The following is a 17115-nucleotide window of genomic DNA, read 5'->3' on the forward strand; positions in this document are numbered from 1 at the left end:
ATATTGATTTGAGAATTTTGCTTTTGCCCAAACTTGGAGATCTTCCTCTCCAACAAATCTCAAAGAATTTAACAGGCTAAGTATATATATATTAAAAAAAAAACTCTACATACTGCTTCTTTGGTTTATCTGGGATTTTACAGACATCTTTGAATCAGTCTTTTACAGACATATTGCTACTCATTTCCCACTGCAACCATTCTGTGGTCAGAAAAGGGAATGTTAAGAGACTGCAAATGTAACAGGATACACGTACTCCACACAAATAGTACAGTGAAGCACAGGATGCATTATCAGTCTGTAAAACAGTAAGTGTATGACCTTGATAATTTAATAAATTCACATTATTTGACTTTAAATGTAGGCAGAAGACCAAACTGATTAAACAGTAATTTTTTTGTGTCATGGAGAGATTAATGAAATGGACATATTGTTGAAAAATTTTCTGATGCCTTTACTTGATTAACATTTACAGTGCTATACTAGAAAAGCAATCTAGTGGACACTGCAAAGATCAGCATTGTAACCAACCTTATTTGACACATTTATAATCTGAAAATAGAAATAAGATGGACTTTCAAAAGGTGCTAATGCCAGAAGATGCACATGCAATAGAAACACAATGCTATCTAGAAAATTTAGAAACACAAAAGAAAATGTAATCACAAAATATGAATTACTGAAACACACATCAGAAGCACTGTGGGAAAAACACCATAAGCATCAACATTTAGTAGAGCTGGAAAGCTGTAACTTTAAGCTATAAATTTGATTTGATTTTGTCAAGCAAAGTATTGGAAAACACATAAAAGCTTCTGCACAAAGGCAGACAGATAATTTATCCCACCCTTTGCTCCTGGTTCAAGAAATTTTTAAGTGTTAGAAAGATAACAGAAAAGTATTTCTGGGAACATCTATGCATTGGTGACAGAATGCACGACTGACAAAATATGTCTATCATTGTCCTTAAGAATTACTTGAATTTTATACAATTACAGAATAGTCAGGGTTGGAAGGGACCTTGGAAGGTCCAAGGTCTACTCCAAACTCCCTGCCAAGGGCAGGAACATCTTTAAGTAAATCAGGTTGCTGAAAGCCCTCTCTGACCTTGAATGTTTCCAGGGATGGGGTCCCTGCTGCCTTTTGGCAACCTCTTCCAGTGTTTCACCACTCCCACCATAGAACATTTCTATCTTGTACCTAATCTGAATCAACTCTGCATGAATTTTAAGCCATTACCTCTTCTCCTATCACTATTCCCTGATAAAAAGTTTCTTACAGGTCCCCTTTTAAGCACTCAAAAGACACAGGTCTGCCCAAAATTTCCCATGAATTGAGTTTCTTTCTGTGTAACCAGCAATGTAGCAAATAAAGGGCATCAAGAATATCTGAGTATCTTTATATATGCACCTAAACACAGAAAAAAAAGTTGTGCAGATGAAAACAATTAGATACTGAATGATTTGCCAAGTATCACTGAGTCCTCCAAAGGGACAGGAATTCTGTCCACCCTTTCCAATTTCAGTCCAGGGATTTAAAATCAGATCATTCTTCTAATTAATTTTTTCTAGTACAGGGAAACTGGGGAGTTCCACTAACCAGAACTGTACCTTGTGCCAAACACTGTAGAAACAGAAAAAAGGGATGCATTTCTTGTCACAAAGAGGTAGAGCCTAATGGCAAATGGGCAAAACAATGGAACAAGCAACAACAATGTTTTTTACTTTAGAACCTACTTGAGAAATATCACATTTGATTTCTATTTGTTCAACTACATTCCCATTTATTATTACATTTACTTGTAATTTTTATTAACATAAAATAGTTCCAGAAAGTAACTTTACATTTGAAGTTACACATTATTTGGCTTTTACTGCCCCAGTAACATGTCTAACAAAACAAAAATAAAATTCCTCCCCACTCACAGAAAAATAATCACTATATAAAAAGTAAAAATAAGGAATAACATTTTGTTTTTAAAATGTTGTCTGCCTTTTTTGTTTGGTTGGGTTGTTTTCCAAAATAAACATATATAATAGACAACTGCATCAATGGCTTGGTATACATACAAGACCACCATATAAATGTAATAGTGCTGAAATGTTTGTCTGTGTGAAACTCCAGGATCTAAATTTTCTTGTATCTTTAGTGGTCTGCTGTTTTAGCAAACTTTTAGAGATCGTGGGATAAATTCTTATAAGAATGGTAATTTAATGTAAGATTTTAACCTCAAAAAAAAAAAAAAAACAAAAAAAAAAAAAAAAAAAAACAAAAAAAAACAAAAAAAAAAAAAACAACAAAGATCATTTTTGTCTGACTTGAAGGAAAAATAAATTCTATGTGAACATGAATTCACTCTTAGAACTGAAGTATTTTAAAATATATCTTACTTTAAAATATATCTTATTTCTTAAGATATATAGAATATATCTTACAGTCTTACAGTTTGCTACTACTTATTACTAAATATATTGGCTACAACCTTTGAAGAAATAAAATAGGTAAGAATAAAACATCATTAAGAATGCTTTTTTCCTTTTTTTTAAGTAAGCACTACTATGTGAAATTACTGGCTTCAGAGAACAGTTACAAGTTTACAAGTTAGTGTAAATCGTTAAACCAGCTGAAATAAATTGCCAACAGCCTTCTTATCTATCTTTCTGAACAACTGCTGGGCATGTGCTTGTGAACAATCTTCACAGAAGACATCAACAGTGAGTTGCTGTGAGTTAAGTTGCTTCAGAAGGAAACAAAGCCGCATCATGCCAGACAAAAAATGGGAGAAAGCCATTGTTTCAAGGCTCACGAGAAAGGGCAGCTACAGAAAAGTGCAATGACTACCTGGGCAACTGCAGGTTACCAGCTCTCTCACAGAATAATCTCTGGGACTCTTAATTTGAGATGTCTGCAATGCCAACCTTTATGTGGCTGAAATGTTCCCTCCCTTCAGCCTACATTTTGAAAAGTAATGTGTATCCCAGTCAGTTTGGGTGGAAAATACTGAGCAGAAAGAAAATGGTAAAACTACTAAGTTGAATATCCTTGCCAAATACAAATGTTTTGTTTTGCACATTTAAAGATCAAAGTGAAATAATGCACAAATTTCTCTTATGTATTTGCCCATCAGTGAGCTTCTACACATTTTTGGCACTGGTCCTTGGCAGAATGAAATCAAGGGGAATTCCAGATAAATTCACAATAAGCACATGCAGAAGCAGTTACTTTGTATTCAATAATCTTTATATAATCACAGTAGGCACTGTAACTTCTGCAAGCATGTAAGTGTTACACACATACAGAGAGAGAGTGAAACAGCTGTGACGGATTCCATGTCAAACATTAATTCAGAAACCCATAAAATGTTTCACACATTATCTTGGCAGCATTCTTCCACCCACCAAAATTAAAAATTAGGGAAGAAGCAAACTCAGGGTCAGCTTGATTAATTCCACATAGTGATATAACTACAGCCAAGTTGTGTGTCTGAATAATTTATTTTAATCCCTGCCTGAGCACATTTAGAATGCTGCCAGCAGCCTAGCCTGCCTATTTAGCTTAATTCATCTTCCTCTAACTTAAGCCTGTTAACAGCAGCAGAACTTTCCCAGGAGTTTTGCTGTGCAGGACCTTCACTCGGGACAGGCTGACACAAACTGCACAGCTGAAACTGTGGAGGGCATCACCCCTGCTGATAAACCTCAGTAACTAACCTGCAGCTCCCAGATGAGAGCCAGTGACTCCCCAAGCAGACTGAACCTGGGCCTGCCTGAGAACATCAGCCAAATCCCTGCACACATAACCCGACAGCTGCAGGGTATCTCTATGGCTAAATACTTTCAACTGTCAAGAGTTTTCTGAAAAGTCCACTAGATTACTACTTTAGAGTTTAAAACAACTATTCTGATTACCTCTTGTAATCAGTACAGTTGCTTTAAGTTAAATGTAAAACCAAACTAGAAATGTTTCTCATGTAGCAAAATTTTGTGTTGAGTCAACCTTGCAGGGAGATAATGCCTAAAAAGACTTTGGACTGAAAATACTGACTATCGTGACATTCACCTTAAAACCCTCAAGTCTTACTAAGTTATTTAATAAGTCTAGAAATAAATGGCAATAAATAATTCAAATTGTTGCTTTCCTAGTATGGAGGATTATTTTTTATAACCAGCAACAAACTGATTATTTAATTTATGATTTGCACATGATTGCATTCTGATTTATACTTCCAAACGGGTGGGCCATGTGGTTAGGTATGTACATATCCTCATCATGAATGCAAAACAACTCTTGGTGAGAGCAAACAACTCCCAGATATGTATGTGAGTTACATTTTACTTGAATATCTTGTTTGAAAAGATTATTCCCTGATACATCTTTTCTGGCTAAGAAAACTAACAACAGTAGCTGGATTTTATTCTAAACTCAGAAGCATGAAGAAACCCAGCAAAAAAGATGCAAAATAAAGCAGTTGCAAATACATTGGCTTTTCTGAAGTTAAAATGGCAGTAAATTTTAAGGAAATTATCATTAAAAAGTATTTTCTCTTGGATAAATTGTCTACATCTGCTGAATCAAAAGGATTATTTACAACAGGCAGATGAGGGTACTTTTCGTCCTATTATTTCTTAGGTCCTGATTCCTATTTTTGTACTTGAAAGGCTAACTAAATGCTGTGTTTACATACAGTTTAAAGATACAATTACCAATAATTTAATAAATATGCTGGAAAACTTTTTTTCCCTTGCTTTTAATGGTGAAAGACAAACTCTACCTGTGCTCGCTTCTCCATGTCCTGACAAGTGCCCAGTTGTTCTTCCATTGCAGCTCTGATTTGCCTGGCCTCATACTCCAGCTGCCTTCTGGTCATATCTGTTTGCAAGGAGAACTGAAACCAGAGTACAGGGACGGCATTTTAGCAAATACCATTGATGTGAACAATGTATTTCTCAGAACAAAAAGCAGAACCATTACTTTTCTACAACAAATTTCATAAACAAAACAGTAATACACACTTAAAACATGGCTGCATTAGAAAAACAAGAACGCAATGATGTTCAACCAGCAGACTATACCTGAGTTTTGTCAAATTGCTAAATATAATGAATAAGCACTGAGAAATTATAATTCCCTACAGGAACATCTGGCTGCTACCAACAAAATTGCGATGTGTGCCATCTGAATTGGCATTTTCAAAAATATTCAAAAGTATTAAGCTACTGCACACCCTGTGAAAAGAGCACAAGTGTTAAACCAAAGAGCAGCAATACAGCCTAAGGGATGACTTCTGAACTAAAAGAAATTTTGAGGCAGATGCAAAGCTCTTCACTGGCTTTGGTCAATTATTCAGTCTGTAAATAAATAAGTCTCCAAGAGCAGTCTTTCCAGAAGACTTCACCAAGGTCAATTCAGAAAGTCAAAACAAGCCAATCATCTGCAAATACCAAATGGGACCTGCCAGTTTGCTGCGTCTGGCCTAAGCAGTAATGGATATAAATTGCCACAAAAGGCCTTTAGTGTAGAAGTTAAGTAATGCATTCTAATCCTAAGAGTAGCTAAGTGAATTCATTATCTATGGAACAGAGGAGACAACCTTAAAACCTACAACAGAGTGACACAGATACAGCTGACAGTGCTTTGAGAATGGACTGCAGATCCCCATAATCTTTTTCAGGCCTTCTCCCTTAGTTCTGGCGCTCTGCTAAGCTCAGCCATGACTCTCTTACTTCTGCCCACTGAAGAAGTGTTTCTGCCGTCTGTTTCCATTTCCAAAAGGCTGACTGATCCTTCATCAATGTGTCACTCTCTCAACCACACCTTTCCAACTCTATGTGCAAAGGATGCACTGCAAATACATCCACGTTGCTGACATCTAACAGGAAATCCTGCATTATGTGGGATATCAGACATTATTATCGCAGCTAATGGTGACTTGACTGTAAATGGTTTGGAGATGCCAAGGTAAAAGCCTACAGCAACACCTGCATAGGCTATAGAATCACTTTACTGATTGTCGTGAAGTAACACCTCTTGTGTACATTGTCATATGCTAATATTACTCTCAAAACTAGTAAAATCCACCAAACAAAAGAACAAGGGAGAAGAGGGTTAAGGAAGTGTACTGACATGCAATTAATTTGTCATAATGACTTCTCAATGTTCTTCTGTTTTCACTGACATTTACACTGATATGTATGAATTTTGATGTGTAAAATTCTATAGGAAATGCATTATTTAAGGTAAGCTATCATTACATACTGAATGAAAAAAAATTTTGAACTAAAGTGATAGTAGAGAATGTCACCAAATTAATAAAATACACAGAGCATCTAGACAAGACATCTCACCAAGAACTAAGAAGGTACTTACATTTTCAGTAAGGGGGAGACTATCGATTCTTTTAGTCAGGTTCTGAAGCTGGGCATAATACCAGTCCTTTTCTTTCTCTTCCTTCTCAAGCTCCGCAAGCAACAGAGATCTATTAAAAGCAGAAGGAGGAATTTTCTCACCATTAACACCTCATTTCCATCCGGAGGTTTGAAGAAGGCACTAAGGAGACATTTGAGTTCAGTTCCCTGGCCCTGGCTAATCAACCTATCCACTCCTCTGTGCTAACCATTTCAGGTCCTTATCTATGAGAGAAAAATATACATATTTCTCTAAAAAAACCACTTTGAAATCCAAAGCTAAGAGACCTTTTGTGAAAGCAAAACCAGTTATTAGTGGTGTGTTAATTGTACCCCGCTTCTTTCAAAAATATACTTTGTATAGTGCAAACAGCATTTAAGAAAAGGTCAAATAAACATGTACAACCCTCAATCCTGAATTACTGAATTGAGAACTTTCACCTTCGCACTGTCCTTTTACTCGTTTTGTCACCCATAGGAAAACTATGGGTAAAGCACACAAAACAAGACATTTCTGTCAGTATCTAAAATATTTTAAACCAGTATTTTCCACCAAATGTTATAGACAAGATATATTTACAGCTGTTAAAGATATTTTAAATGTGTACCATAAGCATACTACATACCTGAGTAATAACTGGGAACGACAAAATGAATAATATATGCAGACTACCAAGGAAAAAATTTATTAAAAATTTCACATACTACTTTATCAATCCTTCATGAACTGAATTTTATATAATTCTAAATCTTATGAATATAGTAAAATAATGCTCATGTCTACAATACTCCTCAAAATATATACTAAAATTTTTTCAGCAAAATCTGGCTAGTAGGAATAAACAAAAAAGCCACTTTTTTAAAAATACAAGTTTATTATTTTCTTTCTAATGCTTTCTGTGAGTACTGTTCTTCCTTCTGATGTTTTAAATATTGCTCATTAACAGAGATGACAAAACCAACACTTAGCCAGAAGACTGAAAGCTGCATACAAGTTTGCCCAGTATTATTTCCCATCTCTTAACTTTTGCATCCCTCTCTGGCTGCAGCAGTTCTGAGCAAATGAATCTTCATAAAGCACACAAACATATTATGAATAATTACTGTAAGTCATTAAGGAACAATTACACAGCATACAACAAAACTATAAACTTCCCCTGACTATTTTGATAATGCATCACAGACATGATTTGAGAAGGTAATCCATCTTCCACACAAAATAAAGAAGAAAGAATTTTAAAATTTGTAATTAAACAAATATGTTTGTCTTATTTCCTGCTTTAAAAATATTTAAAGCTAATTTCGATGAGTTAACATTTATTCCATATCCTATACAAGTGGCTTGGCCTGCGTGCAAATGGAAAATTAAATGAGAGGATCTCTCCCCTTGAATGTGAGACTGGAAAACTACATACATCTAAGAGTGCTAAATGTTTGTAAACATGAACAAAATGACATAAATTTCCAGACTTGATCAAACAGTCATGTTGAAACAGATTTAAGGATGCCAAGGTTTACAATAAAAATGATTGAAAAGAAGTAACAGTTACCATAATTTGGCAGATAACTGGAGCAGTATCGCAGGACAGCAGTAATTCTTCAGTAAGAAGGATGTGCCTGGCAGAAATTCCTAAAGTCCTTAAGACAGACTGAAGGCAAAACTAATAGACGGTGCTTGGGGAAAGCTTGTTGAGAAAGCTTTTTTTGCCTCTCACCTGCCCATTCTCTTCCCACATAGCCCTAGTGCCTAATCTCTAGACAGAGTGGAATTGTGCATAGTTTCCCTTTTTACCACCTTGAGTGCCCAGGCATCAGTTGTGTCCAGGCTGTGAAATAAAATTTGCAAAAGCACAATTAATGCAATCCTTTTAAAAATTATTTTTACTTTTGAGGACTTGCAAATGTGAAAGGACTAACTAATTCTGCCTCTGGATGTCAAAGAACTGGTAGCAGAAACCAGAGGGATTACTTTCAGCTAAGTAAACATGTGATTAAGTTCCTCTTATGAAATGTAGGGTATTCAGTATGTGACACAGTGTGTCATTCAATCTGTTTTGACATGCCCAATGGATGCTGGAAGCAAGAAAATAACTTAGGAACCATCAGTGCTGCATAAACAACATAATGCATGACCTGAGGGCGACTTGTTTAATTTAGTATTGTCATTTTGTCTTCTGAAGTGATGCTTCATGTGGGATTACTAGTTTGGTATCACTGCTCTGTGAGAATTCAGGTTTTAGCAGTCTTTAAGTTCTCCCAGCACAGAACCTGAAGGGTTGATACAACTACAGGAGGCTGCACTTCAGTTTCCTTGAAAATAAGCAGCAATAAGCAGCAGTTCTCTGTAGATGTGTCTGATAAGCTGTTCCCCACGTTTAACATTACTCTCAGATACTATTCCAACCAGAAGTACAGCTGCTTCTCAGCCTCATGGAGCTTCTTGGTGTTAGGAGAAGATTTAAAGTGGAAAAGCTGCTACTGGTCATGAAAAACAAGATGGAAAAAAACAGTGCAGTTATTGCATCTTTTTTATACCCCTAAGATGTTCACATTAGCACTTTCACAGCATCAGAGAAAATTCTGTTCTCTGTCATACCCTGTCAAGTTCACTGAGAATTCAGCAAAGCAAATGGAGAAAGCTTTTGGAACTTGACACTAGTTTTATGAGTTAACAAAAAGCTTTCAATTTGAGCTTTCTTCTGAAGGGTGGGTTTTTCAAAGACTTCTCAAATGGCACTTTTGAAGCTCCCAACAATAGAGGAAGCTGAATGAATGCAGAAAACTCTTGACTTCTTTTTCAAATATTTTCTGCATAATTATGTCAATATTATTCCTGGCTAAAAGGGAGAAGGGAAACAAACCATATGCTACTCTACTTGTATTATGTAAATTACAACTATAATTAATACTTTCACTTCAATAAAATCTTGAAAAGCATTGCTGATGCTGTAAAGTTTGAGGTCAGTTTTACCAGCCAGCCAAAAGGACAAAGCATAATGGAAGAAAGAAGCCACAAGATGGAAAATGCTCCAAATCAACATCAAAGAAATGGCATAAACAAGAAGGAATAAAGAAGGCATACAAACATTTTCATATAAAAATATAAAAATATGTAAAATTTCACAGAAGACTGTCATCTTTAGTGGCCAATTACAGAATTTAGAAAGGTGAGATTATTAAATTCGCTAAATTGCCAAGGACAAACACACAAAAAAATTAACCTGCAGTGTACTCTGAAAAAATTTCTTCTTGATACAATGCTCTTATCAAGTATACCGGGAAATAGCCAGAGAAAGCAAGAGATATTTCATTATTAGAGTATTGTAAACTGGCAATTTAAAAGCACAGTACTGCCACTGCCCATTTTTCTCTTTGTTTTTTTAAACTTTGGAATCAGAGGAGAGCCAAGCAAATGAGATATGTGCCAATTATTTAATCTTTCTTCTGGCAGGCGAATCAATTGATAAATTGTCTTCCTCTCAGAAGTTCACTTTCAGTCAAGTGTGGTGGGTTGATCCTGACTGGATGCCAGGTGTTCACAGAATTGCTCTATATATCTAAATACATAATTTAGTCCTCACACAAACACTGTTGCCCTTAAGTAGCATATATTGTGCCAGCGTGTTAAAATACTGAGTGGAAATTGCCTCCTGATGCATTTCTGGAAAGTGTTATTTTATTCTAAATTATTTTAGGCTTGTCAAGTTCAACAAGTTCTTGAAAGTCTGTTTAAGTGCAAAAATCCAAAGCTGATTAGCAAATATATACATTTAGATACACAGAAATTTAGTAAACACGCCAAGCAAGTTCATACACAAAACACAGGAAAATAAGTGTTTAATTTTCTTTTAGAAATGGTAGTGATTTTAGATGCACAGTCTTATTCCCCCCCACCCCCCCGTTTTGATTAATTTGGCTACCCAGGGTTCTTATCAATGCCCTACATGCTTCCACATGTACTCTGAAACAGCTTAAAGAACAGAGCAGTTTTGGATTACCCGTCATTTTACTAATAATGAAGCCAGATGTGATCTGGCCATGCCTCCATACATCCATCTTCTCCACAGCACAAATATTTACCCCACCAGCTATGACAGCAACAGTGTCTAAGCTACTCTGAAATTAAAACATCCTCATCCCTTTTCTCCAGCGTTATTTGGAACACAGGCTAGTTTACTGCCTAAGCTGTCTTCACTGCCAAGAAAAATGTCTAAAGAACAATCACCTCAGAATCCACCAGGATGGGGAAGGATCACAGATCATAAATCAGAGGTGTTAATCACCTTAAAGAACTCTGGCTGCTACAAACACTGCTTGTTCCAAGTGAGCAGGAGTTCACTGGAACCACACTGGAAGTTCCAAGTGTGTTTAAAGATTTTAGTATCATCTGTAGTAAAACACAACACTGGAAGAATACAAACAAATGCACAGTTTGTTAAGACAGTAAATAACAAACACATCAGACTCTTGAAGATGGAGATAAGCAAGTAGACAGATTCCCAAATTCCTAAATATTCCTATACAGCGCCTCAGAAATCTATATTTTATACTACAGAGCAAGTGTCATTAGTGGTGGTCCTGGCTACGAGAAGGAAAAAAATTGAGTGGTTGCTACAACACGCTCAGTATGGAACCAGGAAGTTACTTTCATTCTGCTGATAGGACCAAAAAAACCAAGGACCTGGATCTTGGAAGAAAAGCATCGTCCTTTCAGGTCTTGGCTGCAAAAATTTTGCTGAACTCCAGAGAAAATCCTTTAGAGGAGGGGTTTCTAAAGGGCTATCTACAACATGCTTGTTACCCACAAAGCTTTTCTATTAGAAATTCCAACTGGATTTCTTTGCTACTTAATGTCTACTAGGCATAAAAATACTATGTTGCAGTTTATTTGGTTTTGCAGCCCACAGCTTGATAGCCCATCCATTACAGTAGGACCAATTCTTTAGGAAACCCTGTCTTGCAGACAGGCTTCTGAAAACATCTGGTATCTCAGTCTGATTCATTTTAAGAAATAAAGAAGGCTTCAGTGGAAACAGCTGCATGTCTCTTTGCATTTCCTTTGTAAGTAACTGATAAAGTGCTACAATTCTGTATTATGACCCGAAAGTATGTTCTTCCTATAAATGAGTACCACTGCCTATCAAGAAAAGAAATTCCAGGATTTTGTCAATACAAAACATCTGATAGAACAACATCTTGAATATAAGAACACCTATTTTGTTTAGCTGATACATTTGCTGAGAGAGTAAAGTCACTAGGTAAATGTCTGCTAATAGTAAATAATTGATAAACCAGTTATGGTACTTAAGAGTACCATAAAGAGAAAACGATTTCACCATCATCTTGTTACACCTTCAGCATTTAGCAACAGTGGTGAGGAGATATGGAGGTGGTTAGAATGCTTCACCCTTGCTACTTAAATATATTTCAGACAGTGACAACCTGCTTATCAAAATAAAAAAAAACCTTCAGCCAACAAAGAGTAACAATGAAATGCACATATGAAGAAGCAGAACTGAATTATACTTCATGATTCTTTAAGTATTTTTCTGCATGTGCATCTAAATAAAATGTAGATTCCTGGTTTTTTACCTGTCAAGGTTAATGACAGGTAAATACACCACTGATCAAAATATTATTCATGATAGCTAAATACTATGTGTGTCAGTAAACTTCCACATTAAGATTAGAAGTCAAACCATACTGGAGGAATAAACAAATAAATTTACCTCTCTTTTTCTAGCTCTTCTAAGTAACCAGTGCTTTCTCTGCTTCCATTCATAAAGCCTCTTCTTGGAAATGACCCCATGGGGACTGGACTGCACTCCCCTGAGCGGCTCGACACGGACCCTTCCCGGCTCCCATATGAACGCACAGACATCTTTGGCCTTAACTTCACCCCAGTGAAGCTGGTGCTTTCCAAATTCAGTTCTGGATAATAAACAGCAAACATTTTTCAGAGCTGAAGTTTCAGCAACACAAAGTTAAAAAGATAATCTTAATTTCTTACTTCCTGAACAAATCCATGTGGTTTTTTATGGAAGCATTTTGCACAGAAATGCAGCGAAAATACTGTGAACAAAAACAATGGATATGGTGGAGGTGGAGAACAGCAGTTATCTGAGCAGGTGGCCAAACTACAATCCTGGCAATCAGAACAGTAGCCTACAAAAGCCTGCCTGCCTCCTTCCCAGAAGACTTAAGAAATGGGCAGAGTTTTGCATAAACATGATGTGAATTACCTTGTGACCCACTTCCTAACAATTTCTTTTCCAGAGATCCTGCAAATGTTTCACCATCATGTAATAGATGACTACCCTGTTCATCACAGGGCTCTTAAACATAGACATCCCTATGAAAGTTCAGGGTCAGTGGCAGGGATGATGGATGTATACAGGGAGTTAGTGGTCTGGGCTTGCTGGCACTTCCCATACAAGGGGATATAGACATTCCAGCCCGTGCTATAGGGAAGGGGCCATAAATTTGCAGAATGACAGAAACAATTCCAGTAATATGACATGAAGAGGGCAGGATATGCAAACAAATTTAGAAAATTGGTGGAACCACACCAACTTAACTTTTTTTTTCTGAAGAAAGAAATGTGAGTTATATCAAACACAATTCATGTGAAATCCTAGAGTTACAGCAGCAAAAGTAAAAATGGAGAACCTTTCTTTTTTTTCTGAGAATGTGTCTTTAAATGTTTGGCAAAAATGTTCAGGCACTGAGACTATGCCTAACCATCAAGGTCAGCACTGGAAAGAAATTACAATTGACTTTGAAAATTTTATCCCAAACTAAAAACAATGGACAAAGAAATTAACCTACTTAAAACATAATTCTAGATTTACCTTTAAGTCGTTCCAGTAAGTCCATTTGTCCGGAAGATGCCATTGCCTCATCTTCAATACTTCCTTTTAGCTGTTTCAGTACCTCCTATAAGAAATTAAGCCTAATTAAGAAATCCTTACAATAGTAACACATAAGGTAAATACATCCTATCCTACCCTAAAGTGCACAGTCATGTAACAGCTGCTGAGACACAGATGTAAATTATATTTCATGTGAGCAGTGATCAAGTGTCATAATTTTAATACCCAACAGATATATTCTACAATATTTACTCCAGCACTGTCATCATGTAAAGTGTATCTTGCATAACTATCTGGTGGTTCAATCTACTGGAACATTTGGAAGTTCTTCTCAAAGTGAATACCAGTTATTTTGAATTAAGAGATGGAGAAATATAAGGACAGAGAAATCAGTCAGTCTTGTAAAAATAAATTTTGAATATGTAACTAAGAGAAAAGTATCTTGACTAGAAGCAATCCCCAGGATTTGTTTTCTTTGAGGCCTTAGTATCACTGTAAAGCCACAAGAAGAATCATGTTATTCTTAGTACAAATGCTACTATTACCATGCCTGGGAACAAAAGATTAGGTTTCCTTCATGGCTCCTATTATTTGTATTATTACTACTTCTATTTCAACCACCATCAGGCCCACCAGAAAGAGATGTAAATTCCTTCATGCAGCTGAAGATTCAAATCCAAGAATACTGCCATGTGCTATTGAAACTGTGTGTGATAAAATTATACAGCTGAAGGAACATAGTTCTGATCTACAAAAAAATCATAGTAAACAATGACTATTACACTAAAGGGGCCTGTAAGCCCCCAGGTCTTGAATGCTCAGTGGCCTAAATTCATGTAGAAAATTAAATGCAAGTTAGTGAAAGTCTTTTCAATATCATCATGACAGACGCATCAATGGCAAGAACAAATAAAAAAGACTGGCTACAAGGCAAAAAGCCCTTACTGGAATTTAAAGAACCATTTTTCATGCTGTGCCATAGAAAATATTTTTAGAAGCAGCAAGAGTCAGGAGATTTGACCTGAATTAAACAATTCTGAATAATGGAAGTTATTCTGTAATTTTCATATACAGACTATGTACACACAATTGTACTTTTGTTTAGATCTGAAAACTAATGAATTCTAGACAATTTAAAAATATGTCCATACCAAAGTTTTGCTCTTCTGAGAGTCTACCATACCTTACTGTCAATATTAGTGGGTTTTGCAACTTACACAGAACGTACCTTTTAAATGCATTATTCTCTTTTCAAGAAATAAAAAATTCGTGGCATCTACAAAAAGTCAAGATTTTTTTCTAAGCAGGACAGCGATGAGCTTTTCTCTATTCAAAGTGTTGTTACTAAAAAAAGTGAGTAGAGTAAAAGGATTTTGAGTACAGAACTATGCAGAGATCTGGGGAAATAATCTCAAGCCCTAGGCTCAGACCAAATGGTAGCAGCCCAGGTGCTGCAGCCTCTGCCATGCTGCTCTGGGAAGAATAATTATGGAGTATAGACACTCAAATTTCCAGTTTACTGATGGAGTCAAGGTGTTTGTCCACATTCATGTCTTAGTTTGGACCAATTTGATGCCAGACTTCCATCCTTCCATACCAGCTGTACCTGGATTCCACTGCAGGTATCTCGGAGCATGAACCAAATTCCTCTTGGATCAAGCCAAGCCAGCAGTTACACCCAGGACTGCTGATGGGCATTCACTCCACGGGACCAGGCTGAAGCTAGTCCAAAGACAAAATACCCTGAAATACAAATGGAATGTGTGCTGGGTCCTCAACACAATTCACCTACAGAGCTGCTCCTACTGCACTGCCTGTTAATGTCAGCTTTGCATTTAGGATCAAGCCTGGGATGATAAAATCCATACTCTTGGAAAGACATCTTCCCTGTGCTTCTGCTTTTAAGTATGTTCAAGGGCACCCTCACCAGCCATACAGCCCAGCCATCTCTATACATAAAATCTGCCCTGTCAGCAAAGGCAGACAAACAACTGATGTGGTGTTTTTCAAAGAAGGGCTCCTGCACTGTGTGATGCAAGGGCAGATCTGCAGATAGCAGTCTTGGCTTAAAGTCTAAAAGGGCAGTGTGGATATGTGAAGTGGTCTTGAGAGAGTTTTGCACTCTTATTGGAAACCTGTCAACTCAGACAAATTTAGAATTAACTAATAAATCATTTTTCTCTGAAAACAGCACTCTTTTACAAGGGAAAAACCTAAAACCCCACCTCTCCTTCCATTCCCTTTTTAGAAGCCTCTCTCTCACGTGTGGAAAAACTGCTGTTTCAGCATGTTCAGGATAATTCCCTATGTAATGAGTCTTCCTGCTCTAAGAGCCAATATAAGAAGCTAAATGGAACTACCATCAGCTTTTCCTACCCTACCAAATTACATGACTGAGGTGTCCAGGCAGCAGGGGACTGCTCTTTTCTAAATACTGGCAACAGTTAAACACTAGCACACTGGATCGCCTTGCTCAAATTTTCTGTTTCAACTCAGAAAGTTAAGTTTTAACTTTTAGTTTTTGTATCATCCCCTTCTTCCTCCAACAGCACATGCATTTTTTTTTCGAGTTAGTTTTCCTGTATTTTTCTACATTTCTTTTCTACACTGCTATTGCTAAGGTGACAATGCCATTACAGGGCTGTGACATCAACTTTAAACTCCATCACAGTACACTTCAAAATCTGAGCTGACAATTCAATAGGCAGTTAAATAAAGGAGACAAAGGTTAGAGGAGGAGATGCAGCCCCATGGCTAGGTAGTGGTGGAAAATAAGGCTGTGTGCTAAAATGACAAGTCAGGGAATTTGTAATTTTAAACTTGAATAAGGAACAGAGAAGTCTTCTGCCATAATCCTTCTGGAGGAAACATGACAAGTTTTCTGTTACTGTGCTAATAAAAATTTTTATTTATTCACTATTCATAAATCTAGGATTCAGCATTAATGCTGTTTACATATATAGAGTGCTTTGAAATAGTATTTTTCCATGATAATTTTATATTAAATTTGATATCATGTTCACTAAAGTATAAAAGAGTCTCCAAGGTTCAATTAGTATCCGTTTAGTTATGTAAATTTCAGTAAGTCTTTTAGTAGTGGTTTACAGCATTATTCTAAGCAAACTCTTTACTGATTTAGCAGTGACTTACAGAAGAAATACACAAATGTAAATCTATAAGAAAAGGCTGCAAGGCTTTTTCTGTTCTTTTAAAGAATGCAAGTCAAATTGTTTTAATGGTCACTTAAGTATAACCTAGTTTAACTTGTTCTGTGCAGAAGTACAAAAGAATGTTTTTGGAACTGGAACAGGCCCTGTGACTCATCATCCTTTAAAAGGGTTTCTGTCTTCACAGTCTGTGGACTGTGAAATACTGAAACATTGTCTATTTTTTGTCTGGTTGGTTGGGTTTTTTGTTTGGACTCTGTGAATATAATCCTGACATAAAACTTTATTTATAAATAATTAAATAAAAGAGATCAGATCTGTCAGCATGTAACTGCACAACTATGGTAAATAAAAGCACCTTTACTAACAGTAGGTGCACCCAGCTAAGTGGTAAGGTTTCTTGTAAATAACATGGTTTAAGGGCTATGAATTTACTCAAGCTGATAATAAGGAAAAGAATCACAAAGGAATAATGCTTACAATGGCTGATTTAAAATCCCAAGGAGTTAAGACTTAAAGTTTATTCAATTTTTGGGAACTGTAAGTATAAATATTAATACTTAGTGGAATATTTCAAAATATGGTATATGTAAAAACAGATTTTGATGGCAATCCAGGTATGTTTGGTCTTCTGTAAACACTATTCTCCCCCCCGCCACACAACCCTTAAAC

General features: G+C 36.3%; 1 protein-coding gene across 5 annotated transcripts in view; it reads right to left on the minus strand.

Moving 5' to 3' along the window:
• The window catches only part of APC (APC regulator of WNT signaling pathway), an 88750-nt gene that overhangs the window by 27510 nt on the left and 44125 nt on the right, over window positions 1–17115 (minus strand). For all 5 annotated transcript variants that reach the window (XM_068175612.1, XM_068175611.1, XM_068175609.1 and 2 more), the window contains 4 exons: window positions 13256–13340; window positions 12134–12335; window positions 6367–6475; window positions 4772–4885 (listed from right to left, as the gene is read on the minus strand). In XM_068175612.1, coding sequence (XP_068031713.1) covers window positions 4772–4885; window positions 6367–6475; window positions 12134–12335; window positions 13256–13298 — 468 coding nt within the window. In that variant the 5' untranslated portion in view covers window positions 13299–13340. The remainder of the gene's footprint in view (window positions 1–4771; window positions 4886–6366; window positions 6476–12133; window positions 12336–13255; window positions 13341–17115) is intronic.

This window comes from Anomalospiza imberbis, chromosome Z (genome assembly GCF_031753505.1).
Source record: "Anomalospiza imberbis isolate Cuckoo-Finch-1a 21T00152 chromosome Z, ASM3175350v1, whole genome shotgun sequence".
Taxonomy (NCBI): Eukaryota; Metazoa; Chordata; class Aves; order Passeriformes; family Viduidae; genus Anomalospiza; species Anomalospiza imberbis.